Source organism: Alosa pseudoharengus, unplaced genomic scaffold (genome assembly GCF_046254945.1).
Source record: "Alosa pseudoharengus isolate Yale_2024_CS ecotype anadromous, Long Island Sound unplaced genomic scaffold, YU_APseudo_1.1 YU_APseudo_1.1_scf_7, whole genome shotgun sequence".
NCBI lineage: Eukaryota > Metazoa > Chordata > Actinopteri > Clupeiformes > Clupeidae > Alosa > Alosa pseudoharengus.
Window position 1 is genome coordinate 28,675,243 of NW_027468859.1, and position 27,861 is coordinate 28,703,103.

At 42.9% G+C, this 27,861-nt stretch overlaps 1 protein-coding gene across 1 annotated transcript in view; it reads left to right on the forward strand.

Moving 5' to 3' along the window:
- LOC143109266 (basement membrane-specific heparan sulfate proteoglycan core protein-like) overlaps positions 1 to 24,247 on the forward strand; it is a 43,538-nt gene extending 19,291 nt beyond the window's left edge. Inside the window, exons 14-18 of the mRNA XM_076271924.1 lie at positions 18,553 to 18,915; positions 19,035 to 19,313; positions 19,804 to 20,079; positions 23,287 to 23,391; positions 23,693 to 24,247. Of these exons, the coding sequence (XP_076128039.1) occupies positions 18,553 to 18,915; positions 19,035 to 19,313; positions 19,804 to 20,079; positions 23,287 to 23,391; positions 23,693 to 23,769 (1,100 nt within the window). The 3' untranslated portion in view covers positions 23,770 to 24,247. The remainder of the gene's footprint in view (positions 1 to 18,552; positions 18,916 to 19,034; positions 19,314 to 19,803; positions 20,080 to 23,286; positions 23,392 to 23,692) is intronic.
- Positions 24,248 to 27,861: the final 3,614 nt, after the last annotated feature.

Here is a 27,861-nt window from a genome sequence, read left to right on the forward strand (position 1 = left end):
ACTTTGTCCAGCTGCCCTGTTTCTTCATGGCTACAGCCTTGTCATTCCGAACCCCCTCCTCTGCCTTTCGAACCTCCATCTGCACCATGGTATGTCGCTAATTTGGATCGGCATTGTTCCAGCTCACTCTAGTGGATCAACCTTGTCCCAGCCTGCCCTGGGCTACTGTCCCCACAATATCTGAATGATGCAATAAAACCTCTTCCTCTGTCAGTGCTCTACTAGCTGACCACTAGCGGCCTGTCCTGACCACAATGCCTGCCTAGCGTACTGTTTCATCTTTGCTGTCTCGCAGCATCATGGCCTGACACATCTTTGTCTTATACTCCTCCACCACTGATGTCACAGGCAGCTGTAGCTTGCTGCCTGTGCTGTACAGCCCGATGGAGCAAAAGCTTCTTGGGACCCCTAGCCATCTACTCAGGTAGGTGTTAATCTTCCTTTCCTGCCCCTCGACGGTGGATACAGGTACCTCATTGACTAGCAGAGGCCAGAGCAGTCTAGGGAGGACCCCATGCTGGTAACCCCAGGCCTTTTACTTGCCAGGCAAGCCGCTCTTCTCCAGTGATGTCATCCAGCTGTCTGTTTGGATAAGCATCTTCCTCACGTTCTGCCTATCATTGAGGTTGGCTCTGAACCACTTCCGCAAGCTCTTCACTGGTTCCTCTTGAACCGTGGGGATGAGCGGAACCAGTTCTGTACACGCCCCCTCCTCAGTACCAGGCTTCTGGACATTTCAGGTTTGAATCCCATCCTTGCCCACTCTGTGAGCTTGACCAAGTCTCCCAGGATCCATCTACCTTCAGGTACTGCTTTCGCTGTGATTGTGAGATCGTCCATGAATGCTTTTACTGGTACCTGTTGGACGCCCATCACCAGCACCGCACCCCGACGTACTTTCTCTGCTGACTTGACTAGAAGGTTAATTGCTGCAGAAAACAGAATCACTGAGATTGTGCAGCCTGTAACAATGCCCACCTCCAGTCTCTGCCAGTCAGTGGTAAAGTCTCCAGAGGTGAAACGCATTTTGAACTAATTGAAGTAGCACTGCAAGAGCTTCTGGAATCGCTCTGGGACATGGTGGGTCCTCATTGTCAGTTCCACTAACTTATGGGGTATCGTCCCACAGGCATTTGTTAGATCCAGCCATAGAACTGCCAGGTCAACATGGTTTTTCTTTGCGTCTTCAATTATTTTAGTGATCAGTGCCAGAATCCCAAGGAAGATCTTGCCTTCGATGTTGAGGAGTGAAATAGTACCGAATTGCTTGATCCCCGTGGGATTTTCTCCTTTAGGGATGAAGCATCCCTCCGCAATCAACCAGTCGTCAGCAAGGAGGTCCTTCTTCCATGCCACTCTCAGTAGCTTCAAGAGTCGTTTCCTGAGATTTCCGCAGTACTTATACACCTTATAAGGGATGCCGTTAAGTCCTGGGGCTGATTTTGCTCTGGCCTTCTTGAGAAACGTGTTCACTTCCTGTCAGCTTGGTTCCTCAGCTTTGAAGGGGACAGTTGGTTCTGCTGGTTTTATAAGTTTCTCCATCTCTTCCAAGTTTTCCTCCCTTCTGGGATCATTATGGACCTGACGGAGGTGCTCCTCCACCTCCTCCTTTGTTGCTTTCAGCTCCCCTGAACTTTTATCACCCAGAAGTCTTGAAAGGTATTTGAATGGGTTCTTGGTAAAGTCTGTCCTTTCCTTCATCCGTCGCTTCCTGTTCCAGCGGTGACATTCAGCTCTTCGCAATATCTTAATGCGCTCCCTCAGGTGGTCTCAGATCTCCGTCAGTGCTGGCTTCCCCTCCATTGACGGAATGCCTTCCTTAGCCTCCGCAGATCCCCTCTAAGTATTGCTATGCTCTTCAAACGTTATCCTTGGGCTGGCTGTTTGTTCCTGCTCTTCGCTCTTCCTTTCCAAAGCGATCAGCACCTATGCTCCAGATGATTGATGCCATGGCCTTGAGCTTCTTTCCCACGTCTCCTGCCAAAGCTGATTGCAGCACCTAGTCCACATCGTGATCAAACATCTCCCACTCCTTCCTTGCTCCTGCAGCTGGCCAGTTCACTCGTTCTTTCCGGACCTCTCTCACGCAGGTGTTCTGTCCAGGTTGTCTCGTGTCCTGAGTGCCTTCCCTCACTATCAGATGCCTTATGTCCTCTAATACATCAGCAGGGTCGTTCCTGCTCCCGTCTTCGTCATGTGCATGGAGATTCCGGGGACTGTGGTTTGACTCCTGCCCTGGTCTCTCCTCCATCTCACCAGGTTGCCCTGTGCGTTGCGCATTACGTACGTTGCACATTACTTACACATTACGTTGCAAGCACTTCATCCTTGACAGATGTATTTTTAGGCACCTCTCGTTTTTACATATCTTCCCACATCTGCAGACCCGGAGTAAATCACTTAGTGGTTGAGTAGTCGCTTTTCCGTCATGGGTAGTCATTACAGTGGTCTGTCCTGTGGGTGTCAGGACAGGGCGTCCTCCTCCCTGAGCCAAGTCTGGGCTTGGCTGCATACCTGAACAAGAGTTGGGTGGCTTCAGCCGGTCATCAGACGATCATTGAAATTCAAGGATATAATAATGTTAGAAATAAGACTATCAACACAGACATTTACATTGATAGTCGAGTGTTATAATTTATTTGCCGCGGGTGTACTGTGGAATGCGTAAGACTTTTTTTAGTGGCAGGTAACACATACTGATGACTTGCGCTAGCCTAGCACCTGCGAGCTCAGCAACTAGAAGGACTAGATGAAACGTGTTGAAAACAGTCTCCACTGATAAATATCACACTTGCTAACTTGGAAATGAGGTCCTATGTCCAAAATCCTGAACCACCCCTTTAAGGAAGAAAATATAAGACACCCCTGCTCCAATGAGCGCCCACATCAAAGCGCGAAAAGAACGCACAAAAGTTCTCTGTGCCTTGCACCTCAGTTTACTCCCACATACCCGGAAGGCACTACAAGCAAGCAACAGGTCAGTATGTTCATACATACAGTGGGTCCCAGTTAAAAATTGACACTTCATTCACGATCATGGTGATTCACGCAGCTGGGTGAAATGTAAGTACAACTGCAGCCGCTTGGGGGCAGCATAGTCCGCTGTGGCGTTCCACGGTCGAACCAGACGGCTCATTCGACAGCAAGGGCTGTGATTGGCCGAGTTTTCAGTGCGTTTCTCTGTGTTTTTAGCAGCCCCTGCAACATGCTAGTCCACTGTAGCCTAAGCTTTGTACATAATGTTAAACATAGTTTTGGATTCAGTGGCAATATTTCTTGATTGTACAGTGCCTGTCTCTCGGTAATGTTTTAAAATGAGAGCTTCGTCAGCTGGCAGTAGGCTACTTTGTCGGTAGTCATGAGAAGTTCGCTTGCTAACAGAACATAAATATGCTGCCCAGAAACCTTGTGAATAGTTCTGTTTTTTTTACTACACTAACGAGGTTGAAATATAGACTTTGCCTACAGCATCTCCTTAACAGTAATGTTAACAAAATGACAGCATTCATATGACAAAGAAAAACGAATTTGGTCACTCAAGACTGTGCCACAGCAACCAGTGTAGGCTACAGTCCTACCCAATAGGCCTACTCGAAGCAGATAGCGTTGTCTGACGGTCGAGTGGGTTAATGCACGTATTTCCAGAACAGGTCTGCAACTTTCAGGCAGTTCTGAGTTCGAATCTAGGCAGGAGCAGAGCCATATAAAGGCCTAGGCCTATTGTTATCATTTTTTGCAAGGTGTTGCTCCTGGCAATACTTGTTTATAAGACGTTTGGTGATTAATTGATAGCTGTTTTTGGGACACGTTAAACGTTCTTTATAATGAGCGCATACGGGGAGTAAAACGACTGTTACGCGCTGTTACAACTGTAGGCTACAATGAATGCAATACAAAAATATGCGCATGTTAGTTTAGTTAGTTTTGTGATGTTTTGCACTTTTGCCTCATGTGTTTTCAGGTTTGAGGGCTTTTTTGGCAAGATTGACCTTGGTTAGACTCTGCATATTATTTGTTATTTCTCCGTATGTAAAATAAAGTCAATTTTCGACACACGTCTGTTATTCTGTTATTAGTTCAATAACAAGTGTTGCTTGTTAAAACATGTGACTAGTGAAACTCAAATGATTTTAGCCAAAAGCCAAAAAATGTTAGAGAGAAGGAGAGACGCCGTTGCAGCTCAGATGTCTTCTTAATTTTCTTTATTCTTTAGTAAAAGGTGCAGAACATTATTAAACTTTGACTAATGTTTCGATGTTCGTTAGTCAAAAACATCGACACATCGAAACGTTAGTCAAAGTTTAATAATGTTCTGCACCTTTTACTGAAGAATAAAGAAAATTAAGAAGACATCTGAGCTGCACCGGCATCTCTCCTTCTCTCTAAAACAGGGGTGTCAAACATACGGCCCGCACGATGATTTTGAATGGCCCGCACGTCAGTCCCTCAACAACGAGAGAAGACTTCCCTTGTGTGTGTGTAATGTGTATCACACCAAATTGGCTCACCATACCTTCCCAACTATGCACAGTATCCCATTAGCTGCATGCCATCAGGCTATTCACAATTTTCTATCGCGTAAAGTTAGTGAACACGTTATCAAAATTAACGCGCACACATTTTGTTTGAGCAGGAGACAGAATACGCACGCAGGCACAACTAGGCTACTTGTTGTTTTCTTTTACTCGGCTATCTATATATGGTTATCAGCACACAATGTTGGGCTAATTCACTAGTTATGGATATCACAAGTTTAAACAACGAAAACAGAAAGGATGGAGGCAGCAAAGCTAGAGGAGTTATTCCAGATGGGCAAGAACAAGGTAGGCAATTGGTGTGCTTGTCAGAATGTTAGATTACAGCTGTTTAAAGCCAGACGTCACCGTACGCTAGAACAAAACTAAAGGTAACTTTAGCCATAGGGCTGTATCAATTTGTCCAAATGAATAGGTCATCGTAGACGTTGTTGTATTATTGCATGTGGATATTGTTATGCTATGTAGGCTACTTTTTTTGCAATGCACGGACCTAAAACCGGGAAACGGACAAATATTGTACACGCGTGAATTTGTTTTTGCGGGGGTGGGTGGGTGTACGTACCATAGCTCTCTCTCTCTCTCTCACACACACACACAGTACCTTTCTTAGCCACAGTTAATTTTTTTTTGTGGTGATATGTGTTATGGACATTGTTATGCACATTATTGACTGCAGTTTATTCTCATCAATGTCAGTCCATGAATGCATATTGATCAGTTGTTAACTAATACTGTAGGCCTAGAAGTTGCATTTGAAAATGTTACTGTTGTAGGCTGTTTGTTTTTTTATTTCAGCCACACTGTTTTAAAGTGGTTAGGACCATTATTTCACAGCAATTTTGAATAAGCCATACTGCAATACCGATTTCATGGTTGCACCATGCACATGTTCGCCGATTATGTGGCCCTCAGTAACCTATAAATTCAATGATGTGGCCCTCTATGAAAATGAGTTTGACACCCCTGCTCTAAAATATCTCCTGGCCTGGTTGCAACGGATTGTGGCCAAACGACAGAAGCGCGGAGAACCCTCCTTTGTCTACCAAAAAGTGTTACTTTGTGCCCCACGCTCCCCACTGCTTGTGAAAGAAGGGGGTGGGGAGGGGGGCTTAACGTGAAAAAGCTTAATGTCCCTAAACGGCAAAGTCATAATGGTAGGCTACAGGAAGTGGGGGGAGGGTATGGGATGACCAGAGTCGTCTTCGCTGTGCTATTTAGAAAGCATCTTCTATTGTCTTTCCAGGCGCACACAGCTCGTTATAGCCTATGGAGTGCCTTAACAGATAGGCTCTGCTCTTGGGTTTGGCCTCACAGCGAACTCAACCCTCTTGTTGCTTGCAGTTTGTTCAATAAAGCGATGCAGATTACATTATTTATTTCTGATTAATTGCATCTTTTGCAACATCTGCTTGTTAGACTGGGCTACTGTCCTGTAGGCCTACAGGTAAATGTTCAACAATTGCTGGTGTAGGCCTACAGGCTATAATCAATTAGGGACTGTTCATTATTTATTTAAGGGGCTACCGGAGGAGTTTTGGGAGCATTAGTCAAAAAAAACCGTGACCCTCCCTCGCCAGCAAGAATTTTTTCTATGACCCTCCAAAGTGATTGAGAAAAAACGCATGACCCTCCCCAGTCCCAACAATTTAGGCTATTGATGCCTTCTGTAGGCTACTGGGTCAATTTGGGAGCTTGCATGCTACGACTCCTTCCTTGAAATGCTTTGAAAAGGCTGTTGTTTGCACAATTTCACAAATAATCACCGGGACCGAAACAAACCTGTCAACTTTTCCCGGGTTTATCGCGTATTTTAACTTTTTCCTCGCTGTCTTAGGAGGAGCTGCAGGGCCGTCGCAAGGGGGTGCGAGACCCTGTGCGAACTTGACAGATGCATGAACTTACTTGCATGAAATCATGGGATAGCTTACTTTACACATAGCCAAGGCTACCGTCGGTGCATTTTAATAGTAGCCTAGTCTAATAAGCTACACCAGCTTGTCTTTAAGAGGGGAAATTGTATAGCCTATAACATTAGCTGAGTCTCATATTTGGCCATATGGTGTTTATCATAGGCTACATCAGTGTTTCCCAAAGTCTGGGTCGCGACCCACGGGTGGGTCGCAGGAGATTTTATTTGGGTCGCCAGCACAATTTATGTTGTGTTATAGGCCTAACTGATACCATTTGTCATTTGATACCAGGAAAGCCAACAGTTTTCTATTAGGATGTAGATTGTTAACTACCACAGTCACGGTTTTGTCATAAAAGCTCATGAAACTGGCGCATGAAACGAACGCATCGCAGAGGGGGTGCCAGCATGGATATCTACCTCTCAAAATGAAACCGTTCTGTGGGGCGCCTGCCATGTACCTCGCAGTTGCAAACTGCAAAGGACATGAATCCGCCTATTTGCACGAACATTAATAGATACCAGCTCCTCAACTTTATTGATTAAAATCTATTTGACCGTGCTGTCAACTAAAGCAGACATCCATAGACCGGACATAAGGCCATTCAATTTGCATACAGTTTCGATTGCAGATGCAATCTTTAAAGTTAATAGCATCTAACCTTATTTCTGATTTAAAATGCACAACAGTACATTATAGTCTACAATTTAAATGGGCATTTTAAAACACTATTCCTCTCGTTTTCTACCTCGCTAACGCCAAGGTAAAAGCGCATTCTTCCGGCTATTGCGCAAACGCCTCTTGTTCTGATATAACGGCTATACAATATAATATAATACAACAATACAATATAACGACTTGAGTTATTTGCTGTTTACATTGGAATTGACGTCCACAGTGTTATGGACCCATTTGTCTGCAACGCAACGTAGCCTACATTTGTTTTTAGAAATACAGGTTACAGAAGAACAGCTTACTATGCTGACGAATGACGACTGCGCAACATGCGAGAATTTCCCCTACTTTCGGATGCGCATTAAACGCTGATGGTGCTCAAAATGCAACACAACCGTGTTCAAAGCAGGGATCCTTTAGCAATGTATGGTTGGGGGAGGCATAGAAAAGTTGGAGAACCTGTGGCCTAAAACAATATTGGGGGTTGCAGGGTAGATTTGAAGTGAAATGGGTCGCGATGGTCTGTCATTTTTAAAAAGTGGGTCGCCAGAAAAAAAGTTTGGGAAACACTGGGCTACATCACGAAACCAAATAGTGTAACAAAGGCGAACACTTTAACAGGGGAAATTAATTGGGCATGAATCATTGTGCTGAACGGTATTTGTCAATGAGCAGAAACACACACGACATTCAAACTGTTGATAAGATGTGCACTATGGAAACTGGTCTGTAGGCTAACATGGACAAATAAATGACACTGACTCGCCATATCTTGCTTTGCCGCAAACTCAGCAATGAAATCATAGGCCAGTTTGCAGGTAGCATAACGTCTTTTTCAATTCATAGAAGGGAGAGCCTAGTCTTTCCTGTGACACTGAGGTGCGCAAATAGTTTTTAATAGCCTGTTCATCTTCGAAAAGCTTCGTTCACCCGATGCCAGTCACTGATGGCAATTTCAAATTTCGGGAAGCTTCGTTCAATCTTTTTAAGTGTTAAGTGCAGTAGGCCCCTATCTGCCCCCTTTGGAATTATATCTCGAGCCTATTATAAGGTCCAGTGCGTTATGTCCTGGGATTCGGACGTGCTCAAAAAGAAAAGAAAAAACACTTGTTGCTTTGATATCTTTTTCGTTGTCGTTTGAACGTCGGCAAGCAGGCATGTTGCGGTTGCAATTTAAGTAAAATTTAGGCCTACAACATGCAACATGCTTGTTAGGCTGGGCTACTGTCAATGTAGCCTACTTGTACAGGTAAATGTTCAACAATTGCTGGTGTACAGGCTATAATCAATTAGCTAAATCATTTGTTCTACATTCAAATGCAAAAGGTGCTTTGATATCTTATTCGTTTGAACGTCGGCAAGCATGCATGCTGCGGTTGCAATGAATGAGGATGATTGGTTTTATCTGGGATTTATTTTTTGCATTATTTTGAATATGACTCGCTCCAGTCTCAACAGCATGTCTACTTTTTCCACACGCATCTAAGTTCTAACACACATATCCCCTCTGCTTTCTCTCTCTCCATCCCTGCGCACGGTGCTTTCTTAAGCTGCACCATCTTACAACAATTGCATCTACATTTTCATATTAGAATGTTTTGTCAAGTGTAAGCTTAAACTACCGTGATCAATTTAAGTTCCCGTGCCCCCGCTGAAAGTCTCATGCGCTTATCGTTACACTATCAAATCTATAAGTAACCGTGACAAATAGGGTATAAGATATATAAACTCACGCTATTGTATTATCATATATGTTTGGTAATGGCTCAGCTTTCTCTGATTGTTCTACTGACTTGGAAACTGCATCATAGAAGCAGTAAGTCAGATCGCATCAAAAATAGTAGTGGCAGAACTCCAAAGTGACACCTTGTGGTTGTTTGTGTCAACTGCAGTTTTTGCCATTTCTGCTGAGAAAATGGGGTGCGTGATTCCTGAAGGAACCCGTCCAAACTTAACTGGGACCCACTGTACATCCCTACATACAGACCTAACATTTGTCTTGATCAGCTAGTAAGCATTGATGTTAAAATGCGCGCTTATCGCTTACATCGCCGTAATAGATAGAATATGCTACAGTCGGCCCGAAGTATATCGGATCTGCATTTCACTTACAGACATGTACATAAACATGTTCCCGTGTGGAATTAACTTTGCTTTTGACAAACAGCAGGTCTTAAACACAAACACAACTTCCAAACACATAGCCCTATACATAGTGTAGGGAATTATGAGATATGTTGCGGGTTGTACAACAGCTGGCCTAATTCTTCGGTCAGAAAGATCTTCCAGGGAGATATTATTGATCATTTATTCCACACACTACGTGACAATATTTCCATTTACATAATGATGACTTGGGTTAAGTTGTGTTAAGTTATGTGAAGTTGTGGTTTCTAGAAAATAATACAGAATACAATCAGCATCATATTCTAACTGTGCAATTGTAACAGAGGTCGTAATTCATCTGCCGCTCACAGCCCTCGAACCTGCCACCTCGACACACACTGGGAGTCGAACGCTCTAACCACTGAGCCAAAAGCCCGGCTTCCAACTCAGCGGTTAGAAGCGTTCTTAAGGTTAGGGCTGTGAGGATTTACACGGGCAACTACAGTGGCCGTTGCTTTCAAATGGCCATTTCAGTCGCGCATTACGCGGCGTGAAACTTTAGTACCACTTTCAGCCACTGTGCGTCACTCTGCCACTGTACATCGTTCTGTCAGTAGCCTGCCTGCCTGCCTTCTGAAAAAGCAGGAGGCTACCGTTAAACATGTTGCCAAGAGGAATCCCAGCCTACGAATTCAATAACAAAATAAATCATGCATAATTAAACATTACCTCGATTTAGGCTACTTGGGTATGGCCAGAGACTTTCTAATGAGGAGACTCAAAAAATCCTCCATAGAAATGCATGGGGTTAGTTTGTAACGCCGTTGTCTACACATATTCCACCCCTTCTTCGGCAAAACGTTGACATGTAAATACATTGAGCCAATCGTGTAGTGTGATGTGAATACATTGAGCCAATCATATGGTGTGTTGTGAAGACATCTTTCCAATCATGTGTTGTGAACTCGCCGCTGGAGCAATATTGGTGTCATGAAGCCTTGCGCACGCTATATGGCCGCCAAGTGGAGGGACTTGCCTAAAAAGACTTTGGTATGGCTTAAGCTTGACTACACGGTGGTAACGAAATAACTGTTCAGAATTAATCTGTAGCCTTGGGTAGCCTTCTGCAGAAAACAATGTTGTTGGCTATTTAATACTATCTAGCGACATTTTTAACAGGCTACGCTATTGAGGCTTAGACAACTATGACCCACGTTTTGGTTTTGTAAATTAATTTGCCCTACTTCTTGACTGCAATGTAGTCAATTGACTGCTTGACATGTCATTTTTATTTTTCTGTACAATAATCAAATACATCTGCTTTATGCCGCAGAATTACATTGATATTTGGCTGACTTCTGCAGACGCGCAAAAAAACACTGCCACTTCCCTCCCCATATTCCACTGATCACACATCAGACATCAGGGGTGCGTTTCCCAAAAGCTAACTACGTTAGCAACTAACATGGTTGAAACTATGTAAGTAGCCTACAACAAAACTGTTTCCCAAATGATAGTTTGAACTATGGTGGTGGAACTTACATAGTCCAATGCATCGTTACACTACGTTAGTTTTTCCCAAAACCATAGTTGCAACGAACGTTCGCAACCACTATCGTAAAGTTGTGTAGTTACAGCTACACCTCTCGACCTGTGGTAGAATGCAAGTAGAAGCATAGTTCCGGGGATCTTCATGTCAAAGACGTCACTGACGCCAGTTATTTGTTTGCAAAATAATAATGATGAATATATTTAGGTTTCTAATTGATATTTACACTTCTAACCACCATACATCCATATTTAAAAATGCCCAAGGCAGAAAATACATAAATTAAAAGTCAATTTGCAGCCACGTGCACGTAAGTCAAAGTCACACACCTGCAGATAATAATAAGGTGCACACTTTTTGACGAGTCAGTTGAGAATATGTAGCCTTTGATTTTCATGGGGGGGGGGGGATTACTTGTTAGTTTACGCAAACCAGGCCAAGAAGGCTGATCCTGATTTTGATAATATGATCTGCACAAAAGATAAACTTAGGTAAACAACGATGTGAATATTGTTGTCAAAATCTTAACCCAGATTTGAACTCTTGGACAGGGGACTAATAACGGCTGTGCAACGGCGGCTGTCATCAGCCGGCCTTAACGCAATGTGCCACAGAATTATGTGCAGGTGTGCCCGTTCACGTGCTACTAAACGTCATTAACCACCTTAGTCCAGCCTACTGAAGAGCAGCAGCACAGCAGAGGCTTAGACAACTATGACCCACGTTTTGGTTTTGTATATTAATTTGCCCTACTAGTCAATTGACTGCTTGACAGGTTATTTTTATTTTTCTGTACAATAAACAAATACATCTGCTTTATGCCGCAGAATTACGCACTTGGCCAGCCTATAGAACGGGCACATTTTGGAGAGAATAGAGAATGTACGCACGCAATAATCTGTAGGCTATTTGTGGCGGGTTACCAGCAAACAATGTTTAATGCATTAACTCAAGACGTCAAACGTTTTCTAAACAATACAAACAGAAAGGATGCAGCAGGCAGCAAATGTAGAAGAGTAATTTCCAGTGGAAGAACAAAATGCTGAATGAAGCCCAAAGATATGAAGGCATATCTGGCAAGTTGTTATTTTTTGAATTTTTCGGGCTATAGGCCTAGTTTGCAAGAAGGATACATAACACGTGAGCATGCCACACTATCCACAGCTGTGGTAGCGGGGGGTAGGAGGATTACTGTTAGCGCACGATTTATATAAAATTCTTCAACAGAAGGCCTGCCTCGAATGCAGGCTTGCCCAAAAAAAAGGCCTGTGGTTTGCGCAGCCTACAGTAAGTAGGTCTTAGTGAGTTAGGAGTCCTGTTGACTTCTTTTAAGCTGTCTCAGAGGTGGAAAATTGTGTGCGTTGGGGGCAGGGCCGGATTAACAATTCATAGACCCTTGGGAACAAAATGTCTGAAGGCCCCCCCTGCCCCCCAGCCAACGTGAATTGGGCGGTCAGTTAATAGGCCTATATCGTGAAGATTTTTCTTGCCATTTAAGGCACGAGCGCATCTGTGAAGCCAAGCCTCACCAAGTAGCCCGTTTGTTTACAACTAACATTACATTTAATTAAACTGCTTATAGGCTATGCCGAAATAGTTTTCAACATTTTGAATATCAGTGTCGGGTGAATTAGGAAATGTTCTTAAAGTAGCCTTATGGCTGAAAGCTGCTTGGGATCCCCCCTGTCAAGCAATATAACCATACAAACGTGTGGCCTACTCACTCATTGTTTCAAAAAGAGTAATTTCGGCTTTGTCGGCACTGGCCATTGTAGGCTACGTAAAAATAAACTTCCAAAACTAACAAAAAATATTTATCTTCTTTCAGTTAATTCAAAAGTTTCCAAAAAGTTAAAAACAGATGACATGATGCGCGTCACTGACATAATGCACAAATAATATAGCCTAGATATTCCAATATATTCAAATACATGTGTTTATTTTAGAGGGGATATTCGAACGTCATTTTTGAGCAATTTTGATAGCCCTAGTCCACTGTAGGCTACGCCAATCGTCTATTAACATCTTCCACCTAACCCCGGTGAGTGGGGGTCGCTATAATGCGTGTGAAATAGCACCATTGAGTAGCCTATGCAAAATAGCCTTAAAATCGTTCCGGCACCACTCTCTTGACAGGCTATGGACAACAGGCTGGTTGAAACAATAGCAAAGTATGCGTATGTTGCATACTTTTTGTGCACTTTCAGTCACCTACACTACGCCTAAATTACGCATGATCCGTCGTTTGACTCCTGAACAGTTTACGTAACTCAGAAGGTTAATTGCGTTAACCCAAACTAAAAGAAATACTTTCCTTTGTTTTTATAAACAGAAATTATATTTTGTGTTGACATCACACCGTAAAAAAAATGAGATATAGCCTATCCATCCAGAAGCGCGCATTAGCCGACAGTAAGTGGAGGCAGTGGTTCTCAAACTTTGCCATATCCTACACTGGTGTAAAAGGCATGCATCATATTTTTTGTAAAGGTCTGCCAGGGATATTCTTAGGCCTATGAATGGTGTGCCTTCTCACAAAAGCATAGTCACTGGGTGTAGCTTTCTCCTTCACCAACCTGTGAGCCCATGAGGCACTCACGTCGTCAGTGGCACTCTCAGGTCCTTCTCATCTGCTGATAAAGCAACATGAGTATTCCACTATAGCATTGCTCCTCATTGCCTTACTCCTTTCCTTTTCAGAATGTTCTTTCTATCCATAATCATAAGTCTTTCTTCACTGAATTAGCAAGATACCATCAGAAGCCAACAATCATAAAACACCTGTGCGCGCGCTCTCTCTCCCCTGCGCATGAAGCTGTCTGCGTGTTGTAGGCTAGATTTGCGTGAGTTCTCTCTATCTGCTTTACTTTTGTGAGTTGCGACCACCTAGGCTATGTTATAGACATTCTATGAGGTACCAGTGTTTAACTGTGTCACAAAACAATAAGCTTTGTCAGACTACTTTTAAAATGATATGGGTAAGGCTATTTGCACCCCTGGTACAATTAGCAGTGTATGCTATTCGTACCCTGGTGCAATAAGAAGTGAATTCTATTCGTACCCCGGTGCACACAGCAATGTGTCCTATTAGTACCCCATCTGGTACAAATATCAATGTATGCTATTCGTACGCATCACGCGGGAATCGCACCCCGGTCTCCCACGTGCCAGCCCTTGTCTGTGACCACTGCACTATCTGGTTCCACAAGGAAACAGTGTTTGCAGGTAAACTTATAGTTTATAGGCCTGAATGTCATATTCACGAAATTTCTGTTAACTAACAAACTGACGGTTGTATGTGTTCACTGAACCAAGATTATGAAAATAAAACACAATTTTTCAATCTAAAACTTAATCTGAACAGATATAGTGCCGAAACCTTTCAGAATTCTTCACTTTCTGCTGACGAAAAACGAATGTCTGCCATGTTTATTGTGCATGTGAGCAACGTCTTTTTGTTGTTATGTCACAGGGTATGAATAGCTCAGCTGTGTGGCCAAGGCTATTCGTACCAGGGGTGTAAAATAGACACTCCGAAATGATATTCAGGGCTATATACATTTTAAACATTCGGGGCTGAAGACCCGACAAAGCCTTGCGTTAATTTTTCAGGTGGGAAGTGTCAGGAATTTTCATACGAGAGACGCTCTCATTGGTGGTTAGTATATGGAGTAGGGGATTGAGAGTAACATAGCCAATCACATTATGAGAGATGCTGAATTTAACATCAACTGCGATGTTTGATTTTAAATTAATGTAAATTTAGCCGGGACTGTAAGCTGGCACACGTGGGTGCTCGATGTTTTCCGTGGGTGCTCGAGTGACGGAGCACTCACGGTATCGGCGCCTATGACAAGCGCGTATCTCGCGGTTGCATCCATTACAAACAAATATGCAATGTGAATGTCTGGGATTGGGGAGAGCACTAAATGCTCTACTGAATAAGCACGAAGTCAAACCTTTCAATGAAAAACACTCTTTAATAATCAAAAAAAGTATTAACTCTGTGATAACAGAACGTAACAGGAAGGCATTTGGCTGAGCAACGGAGGTTAATATGCTCTATATTTTGTCCAAATGATGTCTGTCTATCATCGTTGCACTCGGAGAAAACCGAAATGTTTAATTAGTCCTGCGTTTCTTCTACAACTGCAAACGGGATTCACTCGCAGTTAACCAAATATTTCTTTATTAGGGCAGGGCAGGCATATTTCTGGCTATTAAATTATTTCTAAACCAGTCTGCTAAAGTCTGTAGTGAAGTCTGTGTAGGGTTTTCCAGGCTCCATTTCTTTTTATGAGACACCCTGCTCACAAGAGACATCTGCCGGTTGTTGCAGCGTCACTGGAAAAATACAAATTAAAGTCACGTCATACCGCGTGATCCCGCGAGCGGACCGTGAGGGAATCTGGCCAAATCGAAGCAATGCCCACTGTAGCACGCTAGCTCAGTTCGCCTCTGTTACACTCACCTCCCTAAATCCTCACTCCCATGATCCGGGTCTACGGCACCACTGTAACAGAGGTCGTAATTCGTCCGCCGCTCACGGCCCTCGAACCCGCCACCTCGACACACACACCGACACCGAGTCGAACGCTCTAACCACTGAGCTAAAAGCCCAGGCTTCCAACTCAGCGGTTAGAATCGTTCTTAAGGTTAGGGACTGTACGATATTTACCGGGGGGGGGGGAGGGCCGGTCGTCAGGGGGGGGAGGGCCTAAGATAATTTTTTAAGCCTTAGGGGAAGGCCCAGGAGAAATGTTTTGGCCTGGGGGGAGGGCCGAGGAAAATTATTTTTTCCTGATCCATGATATTTTTTTCCCCTGATCAATGATCCGTTTTCGATATTTTAAAAGGTTTGTAGTCCAAAACATGATTCACGTCTCTTTGACAGAGTGGGCGAGTCCAAAAAGTCGCAACCCTACCTGAATATCCCACAACTCCCCTCGTAAGCTTGCAGGTCACCCGCGGTTATGAGTCATAAACCAAATATTTTAATGATATTCGGGTAATTTGCGGGCGGGTCAGTTAAAATTAATTAAATATATATTTTCTACATATAGGCCTACTTAAAATATCACGAGAAGGCTAGCATCAATAAAGTAAAGCATCAATACAGTAAGTCAACAGTAAAGAAGCTGAAGACGCAAGTTAAAATAATAAAGACACCCCTTCAGGAAAAGTGATATAGGCTATGGGAAATATTGGGAAAAGTTCTTAAAGAAGATGACAGTAGTACAAGTTATATGGTCTATGTAGGCCTACTTCTTGCGAAGCCATTTAAAAGTATGACAGCCGAAACGGGCAGCCTGCAGGAATAAATCTTATGGCACAGACTACACAGCCATATCTACCGGTATGTATAGGTTCGCGCATGCATAAAAGTTACCTTAGTTCGTTGTGTTTGTGACTTTAAACAGTGGATGTGCTTTAAGCTTTGTGCTTCATTTAGCATTTTAAACCAGTTCTTACGCTAATGTTTTGACCAGCAATGTATCTCTCTTGCCTACCTTGCCTCCCCATTTCTATTTTCGAAAGAAGTATGTCCATGGCCAAATCTTATCCTAGTGTTCTAATCCTTGGTGGTTGCGTGCGTGCTTGCGCTCTTATTCTCATTCTCTCTCCTGCGCAAACATTATGTCCTGCATGCCTGTGTCTAGTTCTACTGCATAAAGTTTCGCAAATAAATTAGTTTGTTTTACAGAAATGGACTACTGCATGCAGGCTATAACCAAAATCACACATTTGGTAAATAAGCGGGTCGGATCGCGGGTCGGGTATAATTTTGTCCTAATTAATATTCGCGGTCCGAGTTGCGGTCGGGTTGATTAAAATATCGGGCGACCGCGGGCCACTTGTGACCAAACCCGCGCAACACTGGTTTGTAGCCCCGTGTATGTGCATGTGTGCTTATGACATTTGCTGGCCGTTTTAACCTTGTAAACACCAGTTTTATTTGATTCACGTAGGGGGAGGGCCTAGGAGAATTTTTTTGAGCCGGGGGGAGGCCCGTGGGGAAAAAAAATTGACCAGGGGGGAGGGCCAGGCATAACATTTTTAACCCGATCGTCTGGCGACCGGCCCTCCCCCCCCGCTAAATATCGTACAGTCCCTTAGGGCTGTGAGGATTTACACGGGCAACTAGCACGCTAGCTCAGTTCTCCTCCGTTACACAATCAAGCATTGCTAAATAGACATTTATACTGAACAGGTTGACCATCAGTAATAATTACACTACCACGTGGCAGTATAAAGTAGCATGTGTGGCAGTATAAAGTAGCACGTGTAAAAGGCTGGAACAACGTGACTGACATGGCTATACATTGTAACAGTCTGCCATTAGTAATTACCAAAGGCCATTACAAATACAAAGTGCACAAAACCATAACATGCTAATTGTGCAATTATAGCATCAATACTATGTGCTAATCACGATATAAATGCCATACTAAATTTGCTAATATGTTTCCAGACATTTACACCAGAGACTTTCTAATGTGGAGACACAGCACTCAAAAAATACTCCATAGAAATGCATGGGGCTAGTTTGTCACGCCAATATGGCCGTTGTCTACACATATCCCACCCCTTCCTCGGCAAAACGTCGACATGTGAATACATTGAGCCAATCATGTGGTGTGATGTGAATACATTGAGCCAATCATATGGTGTGTTGTGAAGACATCGTGCCAATCATGTGTTGTGATCTCACCGCTGGAGCAAAATTGGTGTCGTGAAGCCTTGCGCACGCGCATTTCTGCCGAAATGGATGCCCGACGAGTGCCCAAAAAGCGTTGTCAAATGGCCGTCAAGTGGAGGGACTTGCCTAAAAGGACTTTGTTTACACTTACTAAATGGCAGTCTGACATATAAAGGTACAACCAAAGAGGTTAACAGTGTAAACAAACTATAGTAAACATCACTTATATTGTCAGCAACGCACAACAGTACAGAAAATAAAGTGCAAAGTTTCCAACAATGTGCTTGACCAGCAGTAACATCTCTACAGCTTCAGGGCTGAGCTACACCAGGCACGTAACTGAAGCGTTCCGTTCACGTGGTGTCTGCTGCAACAATTAGCTTCCACTATAATCAATGGAAGTAGCTACACCAGACGTGATAGCGGCGGACCATTCCTCTAAAATGGATTTTATGCGTTGCGAACGGAACGCTTCAGTTACGTGCCTGGTGTAGCTTTGCACCAAAAGAAAGAACATGCACACACACAACCCTCATGGCAAAGGGAAATCTCCTAAAGGAACAGCGTCCCTTTTGGGAAGAGCAGGGATTTTGTACACATAGGCTTTCATATCCATTCGAAAAAATGTAGCGGGAAAACTACCTTTGTCCATGACAGATGCGCTGCACCAAAGATAATTATCTCCCTGCTTGTTTACATCATATCATGTATTATTTCATGATCGCTAAACGTTTGATTCTTTTTAATGTTGTCATCAGTTAACTTCATTCAACTGCGCTTGTATGTAGGCGCTGCCATTCAGGTTGTTCACGTTCGTAAATTGCGTTTATGGACGGAGAAAGGCAGAGAAAGGCGCAGTTTACACTAAAGATTGAACGATTGATAAATACGACGTAAACTTGGGTCTGACATCGTTCGCAATCTGCGGTGTGTCCATTACGCTGATACCGCTACGTTACCAAATGTACGTACATCTGGCCCTCAGTATTTTGTCTGTGTGTGTGTACTGAATTAGTTAAGACCAGTTTAATAAATACACTACTTTTCAAAACACTTTTCTTGGCTTGTCAACAGCGAGACCCCGTCCAGTTCTCAGAGTTTCTTCACACAGCTGGCCAGCTGAAGGAGACTCAGTGACTCTGAGCTGTGAGGTTAGACACACCTCCTTAAACTGGACGTTCCTCTGGTACAGAGCAGTTCCCTCCAAAACTGTTCCTTATAGACGGAACTCAGCTGATGTTCGCTATAGAGGGAACACTTACTCTGTGGAGCTCCTCTCAGACAGCAGCAGAGGAGCTGGAGGCTCCTACACTCTCAGCCCTGCTGCTCTTCAACACACTGGGCTTTATGTGTGCAGAGCAGAGGGAGGAGATCCAGCCTATCAGACAGAATTCAGCGATGTGGAGGCTCTCTGGGTCACAGAGAAAACTTCTACAGGTGCTCTAAAAACTTATACAGGTGCTCATTTGTCTCAGTTTGAACTCCTCTGAGTTTCAGACTGTTTCTTGACTGACTCTCTGAATCTTAAGTTCACCTGTTTTTCGTCTGCATCTCAGGTTTGTCTCCTCCAGCCTCTCTGGTCATCAGACCCAACAGAGCTCAGCTGTTTGAATCTGAGTCTCTCTCTCTGAGCTGTGAGGTGCGGGACAACTCTACTGGATGGAGGCTGAGATGGTCCACAGACAGAGAAGAGAAGTCAGACTGTCCTCGTGATTGGAGATCAGAAGCTGGACCCACATGCAGCAGCAGCAGCACTTCAGTATGGGATAGGGGAGTGTACTGGTGTGAGTCTGAAACTGGACAACACAGCAATGCTGTTAAGATATCAATAACCTGTAAGTATTACAGATAAACCAAACCATTAACAGCAATAAAAACAAGTTTACTTATATAGCACATTCCATATAACCTGGACACGCCCACATTAGATCTCAGGGAGGGATACTAGTCTGGAACACGACAGGTCACTAGCATTTCCATCGGTCGGCAGACTACTTGACAATCAGCATTGAGAGGGGAAGATGCTATAGATTCGAAACCGAAAGAGCAGTAAGAGCAACGCCTGCAAACATAAAAAAATGCAGTTGGAAAAATACAGAAATTTATTTACAGCAAAGGTAGGCCCACATACATTGTTTCCTGACTGCTGATGGTGTTTATTGTCAGTTTGTAAAGTTTAGGAGAAGTAGGAAGTAACGTTAGGAATCTTTGATCAATGTAGATGGTTAGGCTGAACCAATGATTTCAAAGGTATGGTATGTCTACTCCTGTCACTTTGTAGGCTAAATAAGTCTTGCTTTGCCATGTGTGTTCACTCTAATTCAGCTGGGTTTGTGATTCTGGAGAGCCCTACCCACCCTGTGACTGAAGGAGATCCTTTGACTCTGCGCTGTGTATCTCAGAGTAGACCCTCAACCACCAGTGCTGATTTCTATAAAGACGGCTCTCTCCTTCAGAGCCAATCAGCGGGAGAGATGACCATCCCTGCAGTCTCAAAGGCACACGCGGGCTCCTATCAGTGCAGACACCCAGAGCTGGGAGAGTCACCAGAGAGCTGGGTCACAGTCACTGGGAGAGAGAGCCCCCAAGTCATAGTCATTGGTAGACACCTTTTTCTCTCTATTGTCTCTATCATTTTTAATATTATGTATACTATAACATTATGGGCTCTATCGTGCACACCAGCGCAGTTGACTTTGTATCAGGCGCGCTGGAAGCTGTTTCAAGCGAGGGGGGCTGATGGCTGGGTTGGAAAACACGTGACGTCATTATGCTGTGGGCTGTGGCTGACGTTTTCAACATAATATTGTAGGCCTACATTGTTGCCAACAACTGCCATTTAAAATGCATCGGAACAAAGCATGAAAAATTCAAACTTTATTTCATATCTTTCAATCATTCAAAACAACAGCTTCCAATCAACAGGATCAGGAATAGGCTACTTGAAACATGGCCTAAATATAGCCTAAACTAAGCATTGAACGTCTTGAAAGTCCATTCGACTATGGATATGGATATTTATGAAATAAATAACGCTAAAATGCTCGGCGGCAGTATAGGGGATTTAAAACCATTTCTTACCTCAATTTAATTTATTTATTTATTAATTTAAAGTGCACCAAACGTGGCCTTGCGTTCTGGTGTGTTGCCGATGAAGCTCTGAACAAGAGATGGTATATCCAGCCTGTCCAGAATGTCATGTATGTGCATTAGCGCCAGATGTGTCAACCTCTTCTGGCTTGTGGTAGGCTACTTCGGGTCCAGGTTTTAAGTCGTCTGAGTGCTGAGAATGATCTTTCTGATGGAGCAGCTGACACAGGTAGACATAAACAAAGCTCAACGAATGCCTCAACTTCTTTAAATAGCGCTCTAGTTTGGGGTTGCAAGGATGAAATGAATTCAGCAACCTCTTTCACTGCAACGAACCTTCTCTCCTTAGGTCACCCAGTAGAGTTAGTTGCATTTGTAGGCGTAATTGATTGAACTTTTCCGGGAGTTCCCATAACTATGTTTACTTTTCTTAACCGTGTTACTCGAAAAAAAGTCAGAAATCCGTTTCTGCTGCCTATTGCTAGCCATGTCCAAATGAATGTGAGGTGATGGAAGCACTTCCTGAGGAGTAGCCTAGTCTTTTATCAACGAAATATTAAAATAATGAATCATTAGTTTATATCTTATAGTCCTACAAAGACCATCATTTTAATCCCATATCACACAGTCTTTAAAATAAATAAATAAATAAATAAATAATTTTTAAAAAATCACGTTTTTAAGTACAATATTATGTTACTCCACAGCCCCCCACCATGGGGGGCTGATGCTATGACGAGGGAGGCTGCAGCCCCCGCAGCACCCCCCATTCCCGCGTCTATGCTTTGTATATATCGTGCATTTGTCTTTCCTATTTTGCAGTCAGCGCATATTGGAATTTTCCCTCCACAGGTACATGTGCGCCCACGGGGGCGTTTCAGCGAAAAGAGGGTGCGTGTTCCGGCGCAAACGGTCCCTGTTGATATTTTGCAGTTTCAGAAAACAATTCCGCCACAGACCAGGAACCTCATAAAGTCAGTGGCGCAAATTCAGATGCTATTTTAAGGGCGCATGCATGGCCACAGGCCTGCAGAAATGAATGCTATGCTCACCAATCTAGACACCCATGTGCACAGATGGAAACATTCCATGCCTTAATAATATTTGTCCATTTCCCGGTTTTGTTCGTGCATTGGTCAACTAAAAATTTAGTAGCCTATATAGTACATCTACATGCAATATCTTCACAACAACAACGCCTAATCATGACCTATTAATTTGGACAACTTTATACAGACCTATAAAGTTACCTTTAGTTTTGTTTCAATTTACCGTTGTGTATGGTTTTAAACATCGTGTGCGCTTTAACATCAGCCTATAAGCATTATTCCAGCTGCGCTAAGGTTTTGACAAGCACCACAATTTTGCCTATCTTGTTGTAGCCCATCTGAAATAACTCAAACTTTGCTTTGTTCCCTCCATCCTTTCGTTGTTTTCAAAAAACGTTTTATATCCATGATGGCCTTGAAGTCTTGAGTTTGTGAATTCACTTAAATAAGCTTATTATGTGCTGTTAACCAGCAACCATAGACAGTAAAAGAAAGCAGCAAGTAGCCTTGGCTATAATTTCTGTAGTTCATCCATTCATTGTTATTCTCTCTCCTGCTCAAACAAAAGTTGTGCGTGCATTAAGTTGAGGATAACGTGTTTACAAACTCTACTTTACATTGAATATTGTAAATAACCTATTTTCATGCAGTTAATGGGATACTGTGCAGAGTTGGAAAGGTCAACTTAGAAACTGTTTCTGTTGCCGGATGGTAGGTACAGCCGTAGCTTACACCTGCAGGAGCGCTTGCACTTTGCTACACCTGTGTTGCGCAATGCACTTTGCTCCTCTCATCTATACGACGCAGTTCCCATTTCTCCAAACCATACATAATTACAAGGACAAATATTGCTACACGAGGGAAATCAGTGTCTGATGTGAAAAAATAGGTATAAATCTAGTGTACACATTTCCACGAATCACGAATGTGTTGATGACATAAATTAGGAAATATCAGAGGACTTAATGAGACGTGAAGTTGAACTGCATGCCAATGCCATTTAACCCAAATGCCCCAGCAGCAGCACGGGAGAGGAGAGCTTATCTGACAGATCTGCATTGTCTATACTCTATAGTGAGGTAGATTATATTGCAAAAATATCACCATGCATTCATAACCTCGTGATTCAGTGAGAGTGATCCCAAAACATTGGAAAGGGACATTTCTGTATTACATTTTGTCAAGAGGAAATCAATCAATAGCAAACTGTTCCCAACTGACTATAGCACTGTGAACCGTTCCTGGCTGCGCCTGGCAATTCCGCCATCATAATAGCAATCCGCTATGGAACAAGCGTGCCTGTTGTTAAAGGGAATGTGAGATGACGCTCTGATTGGTTTATTGCACGTTACGCCCAAACCACACCCATGATCAATGTAGCTACTTCAGACCACCCCATTTTAGATTTGCGTCGGGCGCAACAGTCATGATCCCGCTGGTAAAATAGAAACAGCGCCAAAGATCCGCCCACAAAACGATTTGCGTGAAGTCAATTGCGCTAAAGTGTAAGATATAGCCCTATGTGTGTGTAGTAGGGTGCCTATGCATTAATATTTTGTAGCTCTTTCTTATTGTTATCCTGTCCTTAGAACCATAACTATAACGTCATAACTATAATGACTGCTGAATGTCTGTTAATAAATATCTTTGTGTTTGGCTATACCCCTAGATGGAATTCCCGTTTATCTGCTCACACTGGTTGGCTCTCTACTGATCGTCTCTCTCGGTCTGCTGGGTATCGTCACACTTGTGGTGATATGCCATAGATCTAAAAGTAAGATCTGCATATATTTTTGACGGCTGTAGAATCAATAGAAGCCATTCTGGTGTCCACCTATAATGTCTTGTTTGTGTTTCACAAGCTTACAGTACAGCCATAGTAGATGTAAACGGGTGCATCGCCAAAAACTTGAATATGGTGGAAAAGTATTTTTTCCCTGTAGTTTATTTCAAAAAGTGATTTCTTTAGATGATTTTTTTTTAGTAATAATAGTATTCTTTTATAAAATATGAAAACCAAGTTGAAAGTCTGATTTGCTAGATTATGTATGTTCTATTGTTTTTTTTTTTTTTAGGTACGGCGTTAAATGTTAAGGCCAGAAACATTCCGACACCTTCTGTCATTCCAGAAAGCCTCGTGCTATTAAACTAGCCTCCAGTCAGCAGTGAACAATGCAAAGTTCCTAGGTAATGGACTTAATACTGCAATGCACAGTACAGGAGGTTGGTGCTAGTATTGGGCTCTTGCCCATTCACAAAGCTTTACAATGTTCAGGAAGCCTAGGATTTTTACCATTGTGCAACTATAATAGGTGTATGGTCAGAGATTTGGTTGTTTTCTTCCTTTTCTCTATGAACATAGCCAGAACTAGTTGGAATCTCCCAATTTCATTCCAGACAAACTCGGAGGTCAAGAATTTTGACTACTAGGAAAAAGTATAATCGAGTGCCAATTGTGGTCAGAGTTCCCACTTCTAAACACAGGGCAAGTCGAACTACCCCCAAATTCAAAATCAGAACAGAAGTCTGACCGGCATCTGAGTTGTCTGGAATACAGCATAAAGTCTACCAACATTATGCAAAATCTGTCTATCTAATGACATGAGCAGGGACCTTAGCTCAAACACCAGTGGATCTGCTTCACTTTAGTTCATGCATGAGACATTTACTCATTGACTAACTTTGCACTTGCCCAAGTAGGGCCTGATAAATAAAATAAATATTGTTAGTCGGTCATGCACCATTGTAACCTGATCTTTGTTTTATTGACTGAAATGTAAAGAAGCCTGATTAGCTGAGTTCTATGCTGCATATTATTTTAAGGGTAAGGCTATTTGCACCCCTGGTACAATTAGCAGTGTATGCTATTCGTACCCTGGTGCAATAAGAAGTGAATTCTATTCGTACCCCGGTGCACACGGCAATGTGTCCTATTAGTACCCCGTCTGGTACAAATATCAATGTATGCTATTTGTACCCCGGTGCACACAGCAATGTGTTCTATTAGTACCTCGTCTTGTACAAATATCAATGTATGCTATTCGTACCCCGGTGCACACAGCAATGTGTTCTATTAGTACCTCGTCTGGTACAAATATCAGTGTATGCTATTTGCACCCCTGTGCATTTAATCTGGCATATTGATCACACAATAATATATATATATATATTTTTTTTTTTTTTTTTTAAAACAAGCAACATGTTTTTTGTTGTTGTTACATAACAGAGTGTGAATAGCTCAGCTGTGTAATATACACCCTGAATAAGGTATGCTGTTTGCATCAATGTACAGTTAGAAGTGGATGTTATTCGTACCCAGGTGTTTATAGTACTGCATGCTATTTACACCCTGGTGCATGAACTAGCTAATTGTTGCAATTAAAACTTCCGTATGAGAAACGATTTCTTGTTCAAATTGCGTGCCTTCAGAGACGTTGGTACACATGCACACTCACTCCGCCAAAACACATCACTCGGGAATCGAACCCCGGCCTCCCACATGCCAGCCCTGGCCTGTGACCACTGCACTATCTGCGTCCACAATGAGTTCATGTTTGCAGGTAAACTTATAGTTTATAGGCCTGAACGTCATATTCACGAAATTTATGTTAGCTAACAAACTGACGGTTGTATGTGTTTACTGAACAAAGATTATGAAAATAAAACACAACTTTTCCATCTCAACTTTAATTTGAACAGATATTAGTCCTGAAACCGTTCAGAATTCTTCATTTCTGCTGACGAAAAAAAAATGTCGGCCATGTTTTTTTGGCACGCGAACAACATGTTTTTGTTGTTATGTAACAGGGTGTGAATAGCCCAGTTGTGTGGCCAAGGCTATTCGTACAAGGGGTACGAATAGACACTCCGTTATTTTAAACATAGAGGTATGCTTAGCACTATATAATAATGCTCTCTTTTTTACAATAAATAAAATATTAACACCACTGCATTTCCATTTCATTTCATTTACAGCACTCTTTAACAAGGACACTGTGTGTTGTTCCCAAACTGTTTATAACAGCTGTCCAGTGGCGTAACTATAGTAGGTGCAGCAAGTGCAGTCGCACCAGGGCCCGTGACCTCCCGGGGCCCGTCGCTACCCCCGCCCTGCCTCCTTTTTTTTTTTTTTTTTTTTAGAACTTTAGAATGTTAGAGCACGGAGAGTGAAGCGTCACTTTGACAATCTATCGGAAGATGAGCGCTTAACCGATGCAGAGAGATACTTCAAAGTGCAGACAATGCAACTCTGGACATCATAATCAGTCAGCTCTCCCAAAGATTTGCAAGTATGCGGGAAACTTGTCATGTGTTTGAGTCTTTACGTCCTATGACCCTTCAACTCGCAGGTGATGATGAACTGCTTGAAAAGGCAAGACGTTTTGTCAGACCATTATAGCAGGGACATTGCACCGACATTCCCAACACAACTCCTCTCATTCAGGTCTTGCTTTAAAGCAGAGATTTTACAGAAGTCATCTATTTTTCAACTTGCCAAAATGCTGGTGGTAGATTATGACAGTGTAACATCCACATTCGGGGAAGTGTGTACTCATGTTGTTTCTGACATTGCCTGTGACTGTGGCAACAGCTAAGCGATCTTTTTCCAAACTCAAACTTATTAAGACCTATACCTAATAAGCAGCATGGGGCAGGAGAGGCTCCGTGGGTTAGCTATCCTGTCCATTGAAAATACGAGAGCCAGAGCATTAAATATTGGGAACACCGTTGACGATTTTGCACAACGAAAGGCTCGCAAGATGGCCTTCTTCTAATGGCCTAATTCACGCATATTGGGGATTGTATGCATATGAATGATTTTATTTGGTTTCTGGACGGTTAAATAAGTTAGGCTACATTAAGGGCCCGTCCCAATACCTCCCCTACCCCTAGATTTTTGCCCTAACCCTCGTTTTTGCGCGTGCACGTGTAGGGCTAGGGTGTCCCATTACTTTAGGGAGCAAGGGGAAGTGCTATTTTCCCCTTAAAATCAACCCTCAAAATATAGCCAGGACCGATGCAGGCTTAAAACGAAGTGGGAGATGAAATTACCCAGGATAGCGTGTGAGCTCAGCGAGCTGGCCAATTTTTTTAGATATTTTCACAAAGAAGCATATTAAAATTTCGAAATATGTTGGAATATGTTAGTTTGATGCACATCTGATGGACTGTTGACATTTGAACACTAATGTTAGAAAATATCTCAAGCTATCTGACGATGTTCATGATATCTGCTGAGTGCTTTGAGAGAGTCTGCCCATCAAATAACATTATATATATGATCTGGGTAGATTCGTCAATATTTAAGGTGTGTGTTCTGGCGTTCATATGAACACAAATATTTTTGTTGATTAACCAGACGTAGATAAACCAGCACAGCCCACACAACAATGACCGCTGGAACGGGTATGTTCCTGAATGAAAATAGTAGCAGGCTACTACCGGTAGACACGTCGGCGCTGCGCGTGACGTAGGTGAGCACGTTCGCTACGTGAATTTGCATATAGTGGTGTGCCAATTCATAGGGAAAGATCTTACCCTCCACTTCCCTTGTCGAGGGGGCTTTAATGTTGAGGGCAATCAAAACCAAGTGGAAGTGTTAAGGGGAGAGAAATGGGACGGGCCCTTAGTTTTGTTTCTGCGCAGTGCGAGTTTATAAGCAAGCAATCTACGCTTGCAGTTTCAGCAGAGGGTTGAAGAAGCACATTGAGTGTTCCCATAATTCCATGCGAGTTGATGTTAATGCAGTAATATTAGATTACCCTGGCCTGCAGGCTGTTAATAAAATTATTTTTTAATGTTTTTACATGTAATGGATATGTAGTCGTGTGTTTTTTATTTGAAATTGTAATCTGTAACTACTAAACTACTTCGGTGCCTCAGGCCCTTTGCATAAACAATTGAAGTCACCCTTAATGTGTATTGCATGTATCAGAGCTAATTCATCCTGGGCCAAAGTTCATCGGTATAGCTTTAGCTTTAGCTTAGCGCTCTCGCACCTGGGCCCACCATTGGCTTGTTACGCCACTACAGCTGTCCATAGTGAGGAGTTCCTCAATAGGCGGACTCCGGGCCGCATCCGGACCCAAACACAATTTAGTCCACCTGTGTATTTAAGCCCTCATGTTTCCTCTGTGCTTTGTTAGTCTTTGTTCGTGTTAAGTCGTGCTGTCCGTTTTCTGAGTAAAAGCGCTCATCATTCCAAATTTGTTGTGTTTGTCGTGCGTTAGGATCCAAACTCCCT